Below are 14604 nucleotides of genomic sequence, written 5' to 3' on the forward strand. Positions count from 1 at the left end.
ATTGGTTAAGCCTGGTAAGGTCTAAAATGTGGACAGGAAGCAGAAGCTTGTACTCAAGGCAAAACTTGACTCAAGTGTATGTTCTATTCTCTCCCACCTGTGCCACTTAAACAAATGTAGGTAGTGATATATATTTTTTTACTACTCACTACATTCAACAATACCGGAACTAGGTAAGATGAAGGAAATTGGATTGTAGCTTTGAAACGACAACGGAAGGACTCCTTTACACATCATGTAAGGAACTTTTTGTGCATCTCTTCCTACCAGATGATGTAGAGGCTGAGAACCTAAGCAGGCTTAAAGAGGATTGGACAGATCCATGCAGGATAGGCCTATTGCTAGTTTTATTAAAGATTTTTTTTTTTATGGGTGCAAGTCCCAAACTGGGACTCCTAGATCTAGAGGCATAACAGGGTGACTGTAGCAGTTGTTCTTGCCAGCAGTGGCTCTCTGCCCCTTGCTTTCCCCGTCAGCCCCAGGTGCTGACTATCCTTGTTGCCTTCTTTACCCTCTAGTTAACTTGGCCTCTGAATATTGGAAGATGTAAGCAGATCAGTCTACATAGATGTTCTGAGAGAGTGTCTGCTCTGTACTAGTATGAAGAAATGTTGGGCTAGAAAGAAGTCATCCTGGACCAGAACATGGGTCCATCTTGTGTTCTTGAGTAGTGACATTTAGGAGCTGCTGCTCTAAGTGATGTACATAAGGGCCTTTTGTGAGAAGTTGGAGAAATTGGTTTTGAAAAGTTTGTTGCTCAAGCTTTCCTAAAACCATAGAAATCAGCATCTTTCTTATCACTTCAGAGTTTAATTCTTAACTTCCTTGTAAAAACTTCAAGTGTTTAGTTAACCCAAATGGATGAGGGATTAAAGGTGGACTCTAGCACCGCTCCACTACTGAACTTTAGTCTGCAGACAGCCTTTTATAGGAGCTAGAGGCAAACACTGTAATCTTATAGCCCCCCTCATGTTGAAAACTAGCATTGAACTTTAAGTGCAGTGATTTTTTGGGAGAAGGGGGAAAAAGTGATGGACGCTAACAAGATTATCTTGCGTCCTTGTATTCATTATGGCCTGGCTTAAAGTAGTGGGGAATTTTTAGCAGGTGCTGTAGGGAATATGTAATAATTACTTATTCCCTACAGCACGTGCTAAATTCCCCACTACTTTAAGCCAGGCCATAATGAATACAAGGATGCAAGATAATCTAGTTCATTTCCAGAAAAATTTAAACTCTTCTGTAACAAAACACTCTGAAGTAGTTTAGCCTCGTAACTTTATTTGGAGGGAAAGATTACCTTGACAATTCTTTCCCCACCCCCTGCCAACACAATTCTAGATTTGTTTTTGGTTTGTAATCTAAACATGTAATCATTTTAATAAGTACCTAGGGTTTGGGGGTTTTGTTTAAGATTTATACATGCAAACTAACTGACTAAACTTGTGGAACTTCATCATACCTGCATGTTTAAATCTGAGAAAGTGGGAGGGAGCCTCTTTTTTTATTCCAGAAAAAAAAAAAACAAACCCCTATTAATATCTCAACTTGAAATAGGACTTGTTCTGGCTTATTCCACTACTAGGCTGACTTTTTTTTTTTTCCCCCCTTCCCCCCCGCTAGAATGGTTATCTTCCTTCGAGCTCTGAGAATCATCATTCTGATAAGAATATTTCGCCTAGCTTCACAAAAGAAACAACTTGAAAAGGTGACCAGGAGGATGGTAAGTTAGCTTAGTAGCATGCTGACAAGCAGTGGTGATGGGTTTCGTTGCTTTTACTATTTAAATTGCAAGTGTTGTGAGAAGGGATAAATGAGTTCTTGTTTTCCTGACTCCTTTGCTGTCTCTATCTTTTATACTCGTATCTAGTTGGTCATAGCCAGAGGTGTAACAAGGCATGCAGGGCCAGGGGCTGCAGCAACTCCCAGCTGCTGGCATGCTGCTGCCCTGGTCAACCCACCCTAGTTAAGCTACTGGGTGTAGCTAGTCTAAAATAGCATGCTATGTGCAGACCAGAAAAGCAGCAACAGTAATCTCTTTCCAGAAGATGTAAGCTGTTACAGTGATTGGGAGGAAATGCACAAATATCTAAGAAATGCTAGGGTACTGAAGGTGGATGGACCACTTCATTGTGTGTGGCTTTTTGAGAAACTGCCTCTATAACAATGTAGCTGTAGCCTTTTTAAATTTCAGAGTTAAACTGAGCAGTCCAACGATGCTGAAGTGGTGCTATGACTGTTTGCCAGCTATACACTTCTCTCAAAGCAGACTTCCTGCTGTAGCTGTGAAATACAGGAGTTTACAGTTAAAGATTGCTGTCAAATATTAACTCTGTGTTTTATTAAAACTTGTTACCCTGTCTTGTTACAGTTCACCAAACTTGAAATATTGTCCCCCAAAATTTTTAACATAAGATGAATTTGAAGTGAACATTGAAGAGGGTGCATTTGTAGCTCTTGGCTTTTTGTTTCTTAAATCCCAGACTTTAGTGAACTCTTGCCTCATTTAGAATTTTCTCTATCACTTGTGACAGTGACTCTGTAAAGGGAAGGTCTTGCTGTATAAAAACCCAAAACTTGAAGTGTTTTTTTTCCTTTTTTAGAAGGAAGGTATGTTGCCAGCATCTATCACCTTGAGGCTCAAGTATACTTGAGATGTTGAGAGAACAGAAGTGCAAAACATCACCTTGAATAAAAGAAGGTAGCTAGACTTCCCTAACAAACGAATAGAGGTAGAAGGGACCTTCAAAAAGGTGACATCTATTCAATGCAGAATTAACTTTGAAGTTGTCTAGAACAGTTCTAGACCGCATTAAAATAAGTGTAGGCTTGATCCCACCAGTCTTATATTTCCTGTTCCAGTATTTAACTCCCTTCCCTACAGAACTTCTCTTCTTTAAGTTGAACTGCTAACTTTTTCTATTCCTAGCAGTTTCTACAAGGGAGAAAAATTAACTTTTTTTTTTGCCCTGTTTCTTTTTATAATCTTTTGAAGACTCTTATGAACTTGCTAATTCCTATTCCAGTTGTTTTATTCCTAAACCAAGTAACTTCAGCCTTTCTTCCTATTTTGTACATGCACACTTTGTTTGTTTGTTTGTTTTCTTCCTTTCAATAAAGGATAAAGAATGAAGGTACAAATATTGCAGTTTGAATTCTAGTCCTATGATTGAAGCTGGCAGGTGACACAAAGCCAAGGGGTGGTAGCAGATGCCATAAAGCAGAACAGTCAAACTCATCTGGCCCTGCAAACTAGATGTGGGGCACAGGGGCCAGCCTGAGGGCTGGATGAGATGCACAGACCAGCTCCACACTGGAGCCAGTGGACACAGCTGGTCCAGTGTGGGAAGCTCACACAGTGCATATGCTGGAACCTGGTCCAGTGCCTTTTTTTTGTGTGGAGCTAGCTAGCATGGGGTATGCATGAGGTGCCTGTACCAAACCGGTCTTGTGTTCTGGCTTTGTGGGGCCAATTACCAGCTCCATCTAGAGCCACTGTACAATGCTGGTCTGGAAGGTGGTGCATGCCCCCCCTCCCCCCCCATGCTGAATGCAACATATATGTACCAGGTCCAAGCCCACATACTAAATGAGGCTGGCATAGCACATGCAGCAATTCCCCCCCCTCACTCCCAAACTTAGACTTTGTATATTCTTAATGCTGCTGCTAGTTTTGCTTTTCTTTTTTTCTTCAAGTCTTTGTGTAACCTACTCGCATATCAAACACTGCAGCCTTCTCTAAACTTTGTCCCTTATTAGCCTGTCCCTCTCTGTTCAGTAAGTTCCTTTAATACAAGTAACAAGAACACCAAGAAGTGGTGGTGTTTGTTTTTTAAAGCCCCTGCCACTGCCATTTGCAAGTGCAGGATGCCAAACACCATGAGACACTGTGGGCACTTCAGTTATTTTGAGTGGCTCTTGGGAGCTGCTTCTAAATAAAAGCACCCCTTTCTTCCTCCCCACCCCGCTCCCTCTCCCAATCCAGGTTTTCCTAAACACATCATATTTTTGGCTCCTTCCATCTCTGTCCAGATGGTCTTATTGGTGGTGTGTGTTTGGTTTGTTTGTGGTGTTTTGTTTTAAGTCTAGGACTTTACTCTGCTCAGCATTGAAGGGGGTTTTTTCCTGATACTTCCCAGCTTGACCAAGCAGCTCTTCACTGGGGGCTGGGGGGAGGGTAATTTGGAGGCAGGGGCACATGTGTGTGCATCCTATACCCCCAACCAGAATGCATCCAGGCAGGGTGGTAGGAGCAGCCCTAGCAGCTGCATGCAGCAAGTCTCTATGGGGCAGGGGTTGGAGGACCAGGGCTTGGACTGTCTGGGGGTATGTAGCAGGGTGGGAGTGTGGGTGCTGGGGCTCCAGCAGGGCAAGGAGGGATGACAAGGGGGCAGGGCCTGTTCCTCCAATAGGGGAAAGGGGTGGGGGCCCCTTGGGGGCAGCAGGGAGCTGTATGGCCAGGCCAATACCACCAGGGACAGCACCCTTTCTCACAGGGGTAGGGCAGCTAGGAGATGCTGCAGGGCTGGGGGAACAGGGGGCTGCCAGTCCAGAGTGAGGGGCTCTGATGGGGCTGGGGAGGCTGTAGCTTGGGAGTGGGGTGGGAGCAGGAGGGGGACTGGGTCAGGTATGCAGGGCACAAGCAGTGCTGGGGGCTGTGCTGGGAGTGAAGGGCATCACCAGGGACAAGGGGGTTTATGACTCTTGAGTGAGGGGCACTACTATGGCCTAGGGATTTGAGTACTATGGGCTGGGAGTAAGGGGCAGGGCTTGGGCACATCACTGCCCCCAACAATCACTACTTTTCTTCCCTTCCCCTGTCCCTAATAGCTGTATTTTCTTAAAACTGGTAATATGGTAACCCTAACCCTGTGGTTCCCAACCTCTTTTTTTTTTTTTTCCTGTGCCCCACTGCTGGGAGCGGAGTGCAGCAGGAGTGGTGGCCCAAGGGCAGCAGTAGGGGACCTCCCAGCATGTGGTGCAGCTCACCTCCATCTCTTCTGTGCAGTGCCACCGGCACTGCCTGTGACCCACACTTGGGTTGCGACCCAGGGTTGGGAACTGCTGCCTTAACCCTTGTGACCATCCTAGAGATTTCTGCTCCAGTCTCATCCCTGCGTGGGTAGGAATGGAATTGGGATCAGGTTGCTTGAGAAGAAGCAAAGACATGTTCCATAAGCTTAAAGTGTACTATGTACTTTAACCTCAGAGTGTACTTGCATGTGATATGCAAGGCTGCTAGCACATGACAACTTGTGTGCTCCAGCAGACTATTTAATAGTCTGCTCCATGCTGGACTTCCAGCATGTTGGAACAGGCTCCCCACATGTATGTATCAGTAGTATAGAGCATCTGCATGCTGAGCAAATGAGCTTTTATTTCAAAATACCTCACCACCATTCTTTCAGTGTAGGGATGCACTGCGCTGCACTGCTTATGCATGTGACACACAGATGGTCTTAACACTGCTTGCTAATTAAATGCCCAGTGTCACATCAGACATGCATATAAAAAATGCCCAGAGTTGGCAATATGCCCATGCCATTGTCCTGCATCAGTGTAGACTAGGATGAATGTTTGTTCAGTAGTGTGATCAAGTCAATCATGCCTCTGGGAATGTGCATTCAGCTGCTTGGTTTTTGTTTTCCTTCAGTGAAGCTCTTGCTAGCTGATGATTCCTAAAATCTTGTGTGGACAAGGCCTAATGAACCATTGACTTGCCAGTGGGAATGCAAGACCCAACTGCTTTACATAGTCCCTCACACACTTTTATGCAGGGGACCTGAAGCTTTGCCTCTCACTAATTATACTTTCCCTTAATAATGGAAATTGGTCTAGAAAACTACCAGTATTATAGATGATCACAAGTCTACTTGGGGTTCCTGTACTCACTTCTGTGCATGGGTTTTTTTTCCCCCTGACAGGTCTCGGAAAACAAAAGGCGTTATATGAAAGATGGCTTTGATCTGGATCTCACTTACGTTACTGGTATGTACACTTAAAGCATTGTCCAGTTCAAACCTGCTGGCACCTCCACCTGCTGTTCTATGCCTAGCCTTCTGAACAAGGGCATACGTGACTATGGAGCACTACCTACCCTGGAAGAGTGAGGAGCAGAGATGGTCCTCCAAGTGGATTGTCCATTATGTAAAATGGCTAGTGCAAGAAACTAGTTAATTTACATGGCTTTTGTAATTACAAAGGCACACTTAAAGCTTGTGCCACACAATGGTGCTTGCAGCAAAAGTTATTTTCTTTGTTTTATGATATTACCTGTAACTAACTTTGGTCTTAACATTAAAATGAGTGCCTCAGCTCTTGAAGCTATATGGCTTTTTGCCTTGAGTTTGAGACATTTAGTACTACCAGTTTGTAGATCTTCTAATGTGTGGCTTGTGGGATTTTTTTTTTTTCTTAGACCGTGTTATTGCAATGTCATTCCCATCTTCTGGAAAGCAGTCTTTCTATAGGAATCCTATAGAGGTAAATCTTCTAATCACTCCTGACTTGTTTATAGAACTGAATTTCTGTACTCTACTTCCCATCTCTCTGCTAGGATACTATGGATTGGATAAGAAATCCTAAACTGTCTCTGGGTGGTTTTATGGGCTAAAACTAAAAGCTTTTTTTATGCCAGTACCAAGTGAACATATGGACAGTAAACTTAACACAGTATCTTGTGTTTTACTCTTTGTTCTGGCCACCTCCTTGTGGTTATGGAGACCTATCTTTTGTAACTTCTGAATTTTGACTTCTGCTTCCAAAGACCTTCTGAGACGATGCGTCTCCTCCTTTTTTTTCTCTTTTTCTTGATGAATACTATGGGCCTTAAACTATCCCTCTGGCTAGGGAGAATGAATTTAGTGCAATATGATTGTACTTTATTCAATCTTATGAATACATAGGTGCAGTTCCTTTTAAAGGAAAAGCAGACTAATTGAATAGTAATGCTGAAGCCAGAGAAGAGCCTGAGCTATTGCTTCATATTTAAGACCTCAGCTTCACTTTTTCAGACTTTTATGAATGCAGTTACTGTACATCCACTTTGCTTAAGGTTGTGGCAGCTGTTGTACTGTTACACGCATTCACACTAATAGTTGAGCTCAAAAATCTTGACTGTCATCTTTCTTCTCTTTAGGAAGTTGTGAAGTTCTTTGACACAAAACATAAGGATCACTATAAAATCTACAACCTCTGCAGTAAGTCTTTTAAGAATATTGGCCAGTAACATGGGTTTTCAACTTCAGAAGGGTTTAATGTCCAGGGTATGTGGTATGTCTGCCTTCTGTACTGACCTTTACTACTTGGAGCATCCAGTGTTGAATGAGACTATGTACCAATGTTAACAAGGTATGTCAAAAGCCTCCATGGTATGTTGGCTTTCTCGGGGAGAAGGCGGAGTAGACTGATACCAACTAGGTAATGGGAAAGGTCTGTGAAAGTATTGGATTTGCTGAAGTCAAAGCTCTCCTTGACTTCAGTGGGGCTAGGACTTTGATCCCTGCTCTTATTGATACCCTGGGTGGTACAAAGGGCTGTTAAGAACCAGAAACTGTTTCACTGAAACCTACTGGTAGGCTGGTGCTTGGGTGGGTCTTGGGTAGTGGATCTCCAACTTTTATAATCAACTGCAGATTGAACTGAGGTGGCTGGATATCTATTTATATCTCCCAGTTAAATGAAGGAACAGTAAAATGGCTCCTCTTAGTCTTGGCCATTACAACCATGAGTCATCCCTTACTCCTGCCCAGGATTTAAGTGGTGGTTAAAAACATTGTGCTGTAGCCCCGGGAGCTGGAAGGAGTATGGGCTTCTGATCTGGAAAGACCCTGAATAGGGGTTAGCCCAAAAGCCCACAGATGGCTATTCTATGACCAGGTGGTAGGAGCCAACATCAGGCTGGACAAACTACTAAAAATGGAAAAGCTCAGACCAAAGGGCCATGACCTGAAAGCTGGCTTAATTTTTCAGCTTGTTCACTTTCATAATCAAGCTTTCTTCTTTATTGGCTTAAATCCTAGCTAAAATGGTCATACTGTACTATGGTGCTAGATCCTAGTATCTGCTAGTTATGCACGTTCAAAACATAGCCAAAGTAATTTGATATTAACTGCCTTATGCCAATGAAGTGAGAACTCTTTCTTGTAGGTGAAAAAGGCTATGACCCAAAGTACTTCCACTACAGAGTAGAAAGAATCTTCATTGATGACCACAATGTCCCTACTTTGGTGTGAGTAATCTTTCTGTTCTTGGGGGTTTAAGACCCAGCTAGATAAAGCTGTGGCTGGGATGTTGTAGTGGATGTGGTCTTGCTTTGAGCAGGAGGTGGACTAGACTTCCTGAGACCCCTTTCAACCTTAACTTTCTGCTGCTCTAATGCAAGCTTCCCTCATTTTGCACTGCATGCATTCCTGGAAAATGGTGCATAACTTGAATTTGCATAAAAGGAACTTGCTTCAGTGTAACAAATAGGGATATATTCCAAAGCCTTGACTTTACTGACACCAAGACCCATTTCTACTACTCTTACAAGACCACTTTGGTACTTGTCAACAGCAGGCAATACATGGCAAGCACAGGGCACTATCATAATGGTGATGACATGCATTTCTATAGTTGCCACAGACAAGGAGCAGATCCTCGCAGACTATTCTTTTTTTTTTGGGGGCACATCACTCCCACAATGCACTGCACAAAGCAGATTATTGGGCTCTTACCACACCAGTTGCATAAGAGTGAATTTACCTTGCATATAGTACATTTTTGGTATTAAAGGGTCATCGCATAAGAGCAAACCTGTACAAAGCAAGGGAAACCTGTAGACTAGTATTTGTCCCTCTTCTTTTTTTTTTTTCTCTTTGTATGGTTTTTTAGGGTGTTTTTACTATAGGATGTAGAAATGGCTCTAACATTCAGTGCTCTTATCCAGGGACATGCTGAAGTTTACTGCCAGTGTCCGGGAGTGGATGAAACAGGATGAAGAAAACATCATAGCAATTCACTGCAAAGGAGGCAAGGGTAAGAGAATGCTTATTTTAGCAAGTAAGAGGATCAAAGATGCAATAAAGTACTAACGTTACAGTGGTAAGAAGATTCAATTTAATAAGTCTCTAATGGATCAAATTGCAGATTGAGGCAAGTACTACATGAACATGGGATAACTTGGATGTCTCGTAGTCAAATAAGTTGCATGCTAACAAATCTGTACTCCTTTCATTGAGGTCCTCAAACTCTTTACAGAGACCAGGATAAAATTTTTCAAAGTTTGTACAGGGATAAGCCTCAAAGTCTGAACAGTTTAGATTACATTACAAAGTACTGAGTATTTTGTAACGATTGTGATTTAAACAACAACAAAAAAAACTCCCTTGCCCCTCAGACTGGACAAAAGGTATCTTGAAGCCTAGAACTGCTGGTTATAGGACCCAAGCAACCCTTTGGACCAGTTCTCAGTCCCAGGTTATTGCCACTGCAAAGACTTCTAAATCATGAGCTTCACTAAAACTTTTTTATAGTGAAGGTTTGCCCACAGGCATTATAAGATACTAAAGAAGGCATTTATCAAAGCAGCTGTCTAAAACTGTCCTTGTTAACATGCCCAAACTTATCAAAGTTGAGCTGCACTCAACTTTCAAAGTTCAGCACTCATGAAAACTTTTTATACTTAACCTTAAAAAAAAACAAAAAACAAAACAAAACCCTCTAAAGATGTTGTTTGTAAACCAACCCCCCTCCTCCCACCACGAGTGGCTTTGAGTGATCTCTTTACTCTCTCAACAATCTGAAGAACAGACTGGTATCGCCACCCTTGAAGCAAGAATCTCTTCTTGCTTGTAGTGCTGGGGCGTGACTGATTTAGTGAATTCTACTTTGAAAATCATCATCATTTTGTTAACACTCCCCTTTTAGAGCAGTATCTGGATTTTTCTCAGGAATGGGCTCAATGAACTTGCACCTAAATTTACAGGCTTAACTTAACAACTGATGGATGATTTTTGTTCAGTAACTTTGAAATCTGCTAAAAGATCCTAGCTTCTGGTAACACTTGGAGTTATAGAAATAACATGTAACTTCATGTCGCCAATCATGTGCAATGTTGATAGAGATAAATTTGATTTTTTTTCTTTACTTTTTAATGCAGGTAGGACTGGAACAATGGTCTGTACCTGGCTTATTGACAGTGATCAATTTGAAAGTGCAAAGGTATGAAACTGATAGAAAGGTGTATTTTTTGTGTTGTGTTTTTGTTTAATTTTTAAACCAAATTAAAGTTGGCAAAGGATGAGGTATTTCCTGAGTACAACAATGCTGACTAGAGAGATTCTCCCCATGAATGGCATGCCTCATTCTGCATTGCAAATAAACAACTTTTTATCAAGATGTAAATCTTCATTACTCAAGGAAATGGAATATAGTTGGGAAAAGCAGTTGGGAAGATCTAGAAGAGAATGAGCCATGCTGGGATGACCTGTCTAGAAGCACTTGACTGCCTTCAACTGTTTTTTTTTTTTTGTTTGTTTGTTTTTTTCCATGTTCTTTCTTTTTAAAAGAAAATAATGTGTTTTGGTTTTTTGTTTTTTTTTTTTTAAAGCTTTTAATATCCCAGCTTTCTAAAGTCTATTCTCTTTTTATGAGGGTTGGCTGAGTAAACCAAGCAAACTAAAAGCTGAAACAACTTTGAATGTCTGTCATCTTTCCCTCTTTCCTCTCCCTCCCCAATCAATCTGTTGCTATTGGCTAACATCTGCAGAATCAATACACATGGTATCTTGCATGAAACTCCGTTGTTTTGAAGAATTGATTTCTTTTTCATTTCCACTTGATCAGGGGACTAGGATGCTCACTATCTGGTGTGGGATAACTGGGGAAGGGGGGCTGAGGGGGGGAGAGGAACTCTAACAAGGCCTGGTCTGGTTGTTATAGTCACAGCTAGCAAACTTTCAAGCAAAAAAGTCGTCCTGTTTTTAAGTATCGAGTATATCTCTTCTTGAAAGCCAGTGAATTTGCTTGCACAAACAGCAGTAGAGGTTTTGGTGTGCTCTTAATCTGCAGTGGAACAGACTTTACTGTGAGGCAGCTGTCTTCACTGCTAAAGAATGCATCTATTACGTTATTTCAAATGTTTGCACATATAGGAGAGCTTGGACTATTTTGGGGAGAGAAGAACAGATAGAAGTACCAGCTCCAAATTTCAAGGAGTAGAAACTCCGTCTCAGGTAAGGCTGAACAGAATGACTGCTAGTTGTAGAGGCAAAGTGCATATCAAGACATTGTCATGAAGTGTGTACAAAATGGGATGGAAGGATTGATATCTTCTAACACTACCACATTTTGGGTATCAAGCTATTGAGAAACTTGCTTTCATGGAGCTCGGACTCCCTGGGGAGCAGGGAAGTGCATTACCTAGCAGTTGACTTGAAGAAAAGTTTCCAACCCTTGAATCCATTACTAGGTAATGGGTCTAATGGGCATAATTGGGGGTGGGGTTAAGGATATTCGAAGCAGGGGAATTTTAGGATTGTTACTTCCAGGTAAAGTAGAAAATTAAACATAACTAGTTATTTTAGCCATTATCTTTGCACTGCCTTGATATTCAGGTGCCAAATGTGAGCATTTAACCTTTTCTCTTGTTCCATTTCAGAGTAGATATGTTGGCTATTATGAAATAATGAAAAACAAATATGGCCTGAAACTTCCACCAGAGAGGAAGCTCAGAATAAGAAACATCAAGATCCATGCTATACGTGGTAAGAACTACTAAATGTAGATGCTCTCCTGCATGTTTCATTGCTGGCTCGAACCTACATGCATTAGTGTTCACTGTATATGCTATACACTTGAACAGATGCTCCCCCAGGCCCTGATGTATGTCCCTCTTACAAATTTACCAAGTCCCCTGCAAGTTGTTCTTTTCTCCAGGCTGAACAGCTCCATGTTTCAGTCTCTCCTCAGATGACCTCCTCTCCAGATCTCTAATCATGTGTGGCTTTCCTTTTGGACTCTCTCCAGCTTTTCCCACATACTTTCTGAAGTGCAGTGCCCAGAACTGGATGCAGTACTCTAGATGCAGTCTCACCAAGGCAGAGTACAGCAGGGGGATGATATCCTTAGCCCTCCTTGAGATGCTTTGGTAGATGCATGCCAGCACTCTGTTTTGCCAGCTATGATATTGCATTAGTAGCTCCATGTTCATTCTGTGATCCATCACGACCTGCAGGTCTTTCAGGTGTGGTGTTGGCAAGTGTGTTATAGATTATTTCTCTCTAGATGGAGCACTTTAAACTTCTGTGTGGTATGGTTTGTTTTTTTTTTGGGGGGGGGGGTTGTTTTTGTGTGTTTTTTTTTTTTTTAAATCAGGTTTTGACCTGTTCAGGTCGCCCTGTATCTCCAGCCTGTCCTCAAGCTTGACTGCCTTCCCCCATAATTTGGGTGGTGTTGGCAAACTTTTGCCAGTCTGCTTTTTGACACTCAAATACAAATCATTGAACATTATTGAAAAACACTGGTCTGTGTACTGAACCCTGAGGGGTACCATTGGTCACTTTCTGCCATGTTGACTTAATCTCCCACAATGTCCTTGTGGTAAAATTGGGAAAATGCAGCTTTGACTACTTTTACAGTCTGGTGGCTAGGTAACTGCTACATGGTAGGACCCAAAGTCAAAGGGACCACAGGAGGTCATCTAGTCCAACCCCCTGCTCAAGGCAAGACAATCGCCAGCTAGTTAATCCCAGGTGGAGCATTGTCTAGCCAGGTCTTAAACCTACCAAGGATGGAAATTCCACCACTCTGGGTAACCTGTTCCAGTATTTTACTATCCTTCTAGCAAGAACATTTTTCCTAAACTTGCTGCAACTTGAAAACAAGCTGCAATCGTGTCATCTGCCACCACTGAGAGCAGTCTATCTCTCAATCTTCTTTCAAAACCCACCCTCGGGTAACTTAAGACTCTTTTTTGTAGAGAGTCCAGTGGACAGTGTCACTCTCCACATCACTTTTTGTAGTGGGGAGCCCAAAGCTGAGCAGTGTTCCAGATGTGGCATCACTACTGCTGAATATGGGAATAATTGCTTCCCTTGATGGCAACACTGCAGCCAAGTATGCCATTAAACTTCTTGAGAGCAAGGGCACACTGTTGGCTCACTTAGCTTATTGTCTACTGTAATCCCCAGGTCCTCTTTCTGCAGAGCTGCTACCCAGTCAGTCAGCCCCTGACCTATACTGGTGCATGGGATTGTTCCATCCTAAGTGCAAGACCTTTGTACTTGTCCTTGTTGAACCTCCATGAGATTCCTTTCGGCCCAGTTCTCCAACTTGTCTAGGCCACTCCCTGAATCCTAGGCCTACCTTGCAGCATACCTATTCCTCCCAGTTTGGTGTCATCTGCAAACTTGCTGAGGGTGCACTTTTTAAGCCATCTTCCTGGTCATTGAAGACATGAAACAAAACTGGCCCCAGGACTGACCCCTGGGGCACTCCATTTGATACCAATTGCCAATTTAGACCTTCTGAGCCCAATGCTTCAGCCAGTTTTCTATCCACTTTACAGTACATTCATCAAGCCCATACTTCCTGTTGTGGAAGGCCATATCAAAAGCCTTGCTAAAATCAAGGTACACTGCATCCACAGAGCCAATCATCTTATCACAGAAGGCAATCAGGTTGGTCAGGCATGACTTGCCCTTGGTGACTGTTGCTAATTGCCTTCTCCAAGTTCTTTCAGATTCCTTGAGCATCTGCTTTATGACTACTTTTTGGTTTTGGTTTTGTTCCCCAGGGACTGAGATGCTGAATAGTCTATAGTTCCCTAGATCCTCTTTTTTTTTTTTTTTTCCTTCTCTTAAATATGGGCACTATTTGCCATTTCTTCAATCATCCAGAATCTTTCCTGATCACTGTGAATTTGCAGAGCCACAAGCTATCATCTTTTGAAGCCTCATTAGCCAACTCCTTCAGCACTCTCAGGTGCATCCCATCTGGCCCCATGGACTTGTACATGTCCAGCTTTTCTAAATGGTTCCTAATCTGTTCTGTCACCACTGTTGGCTGCTCACCACCTCCCCAAACTGTGCTGCCTGGTACAGCAGTCTGGGAGCTGACCTTGCCTGTGAAGACGGAAGCAAAAAAGGGCATCAGCTACTTGCATCCTCTGTCACAAGGTTGTTTCCCCCATTCGGTAAGGGACCCCCACCTTTTTGTTTTTGTAGGGTTTTTTCTTCCATTTCCCCCTCACCCTCTACCATCATGCATGCAACAAGGGTTCCTACCCTTCATATCCCTTGCTAGCTCACTCCAATTGTACTTTAGCCTTCCTGACTTCATCCCTGCATGCCTGAGCAATGCTTTTATACTCCTCCCTAGTTTATTTGTCCAAACTTCCACTTACAAGCTTCCTTTTTGTGACACCTATTTATTTCTTTTAAGCTCACTGAAGAGTTCCCTGCTCTAAGCCAAGCATGGTCCCCAGTTGGCTGTTCCAGCACTTGCACTAGGAAATTTGTTCCCAACACTCTACAAAAACTTCTTGGATTGCCTGTGCACTGCTGTATTGCCCACTCACCCCAGCAGATACCAGGGTGAAATGAAGTCCCCTTTTTTTCTGTG

At 42.7% G+C, this 14604-nt stretch overlaps 1 protein-coding gene across 3 annotated transcripts in view; it reads left to right on the forward strand.

Moving 5' to 3' along the window:
* LOC109306561 (phosphatidylinositol 3,4,5-trisphosphate 3-phosphatase TPTE2-like) overlaps positions 1 to 14604 on the forward strand; it is a 43245-nt gene that overhangs the window by 21788 nt on the left and 6853 nt on the right. For all 3 annotated transcript variants that reach the window (XM_019530008.1, XM_019530006.1, XM_019530007.1), the window contains exons 7-15: positions 1624 to 1723; positions 5925 to 5988; positions 6419 to 6483; positions 7139 to 7199; positions 8149 to 8230; positions 8930 to 9018; positions 10142 to 10203; positions 11136 to 11216; positions 11642 to 11747. In XM_019530008.1, the coding sequence (XP_019385553.1) occupies positions 1624 to 1723; positions 5925 to 5988; positions 6419 to 6483; positions 7139 to 7199; positions 8149 to 8230; positions 8930 to 9018; positions 10142 to 10203; positions 11136 to 11216; positions 11642 to 11747 (710 nt within the window). The remainder of the gene's footprint in view (positions 1 to 1623; positions 1724 to 5924; positions 5989 to 6418; positions 6484 to 7138; positions 7200 to 8148; positions 8231 to 8929; positions 9019 to 10141; positions 10204 to 11135; positions 11217 to 11641; positions 11748 to 14604) is intronic.

The sequence above is a fragment of the Crocodylus porosus genome, unplaced genomic scaffold (genome assembly GCF_001723895.1).
Source record: "Crocodylus porosus isolate Cpor-Errol unplaced genomic scaffold, CroPor_comp1, whole genome shotgun sequence".
NCBI classification, from domain to species: Eukaryota; Metazoa; Chordata; order Crocodylia; family Crocodylidae; genus Crocodylus; species Crocodylus porosus.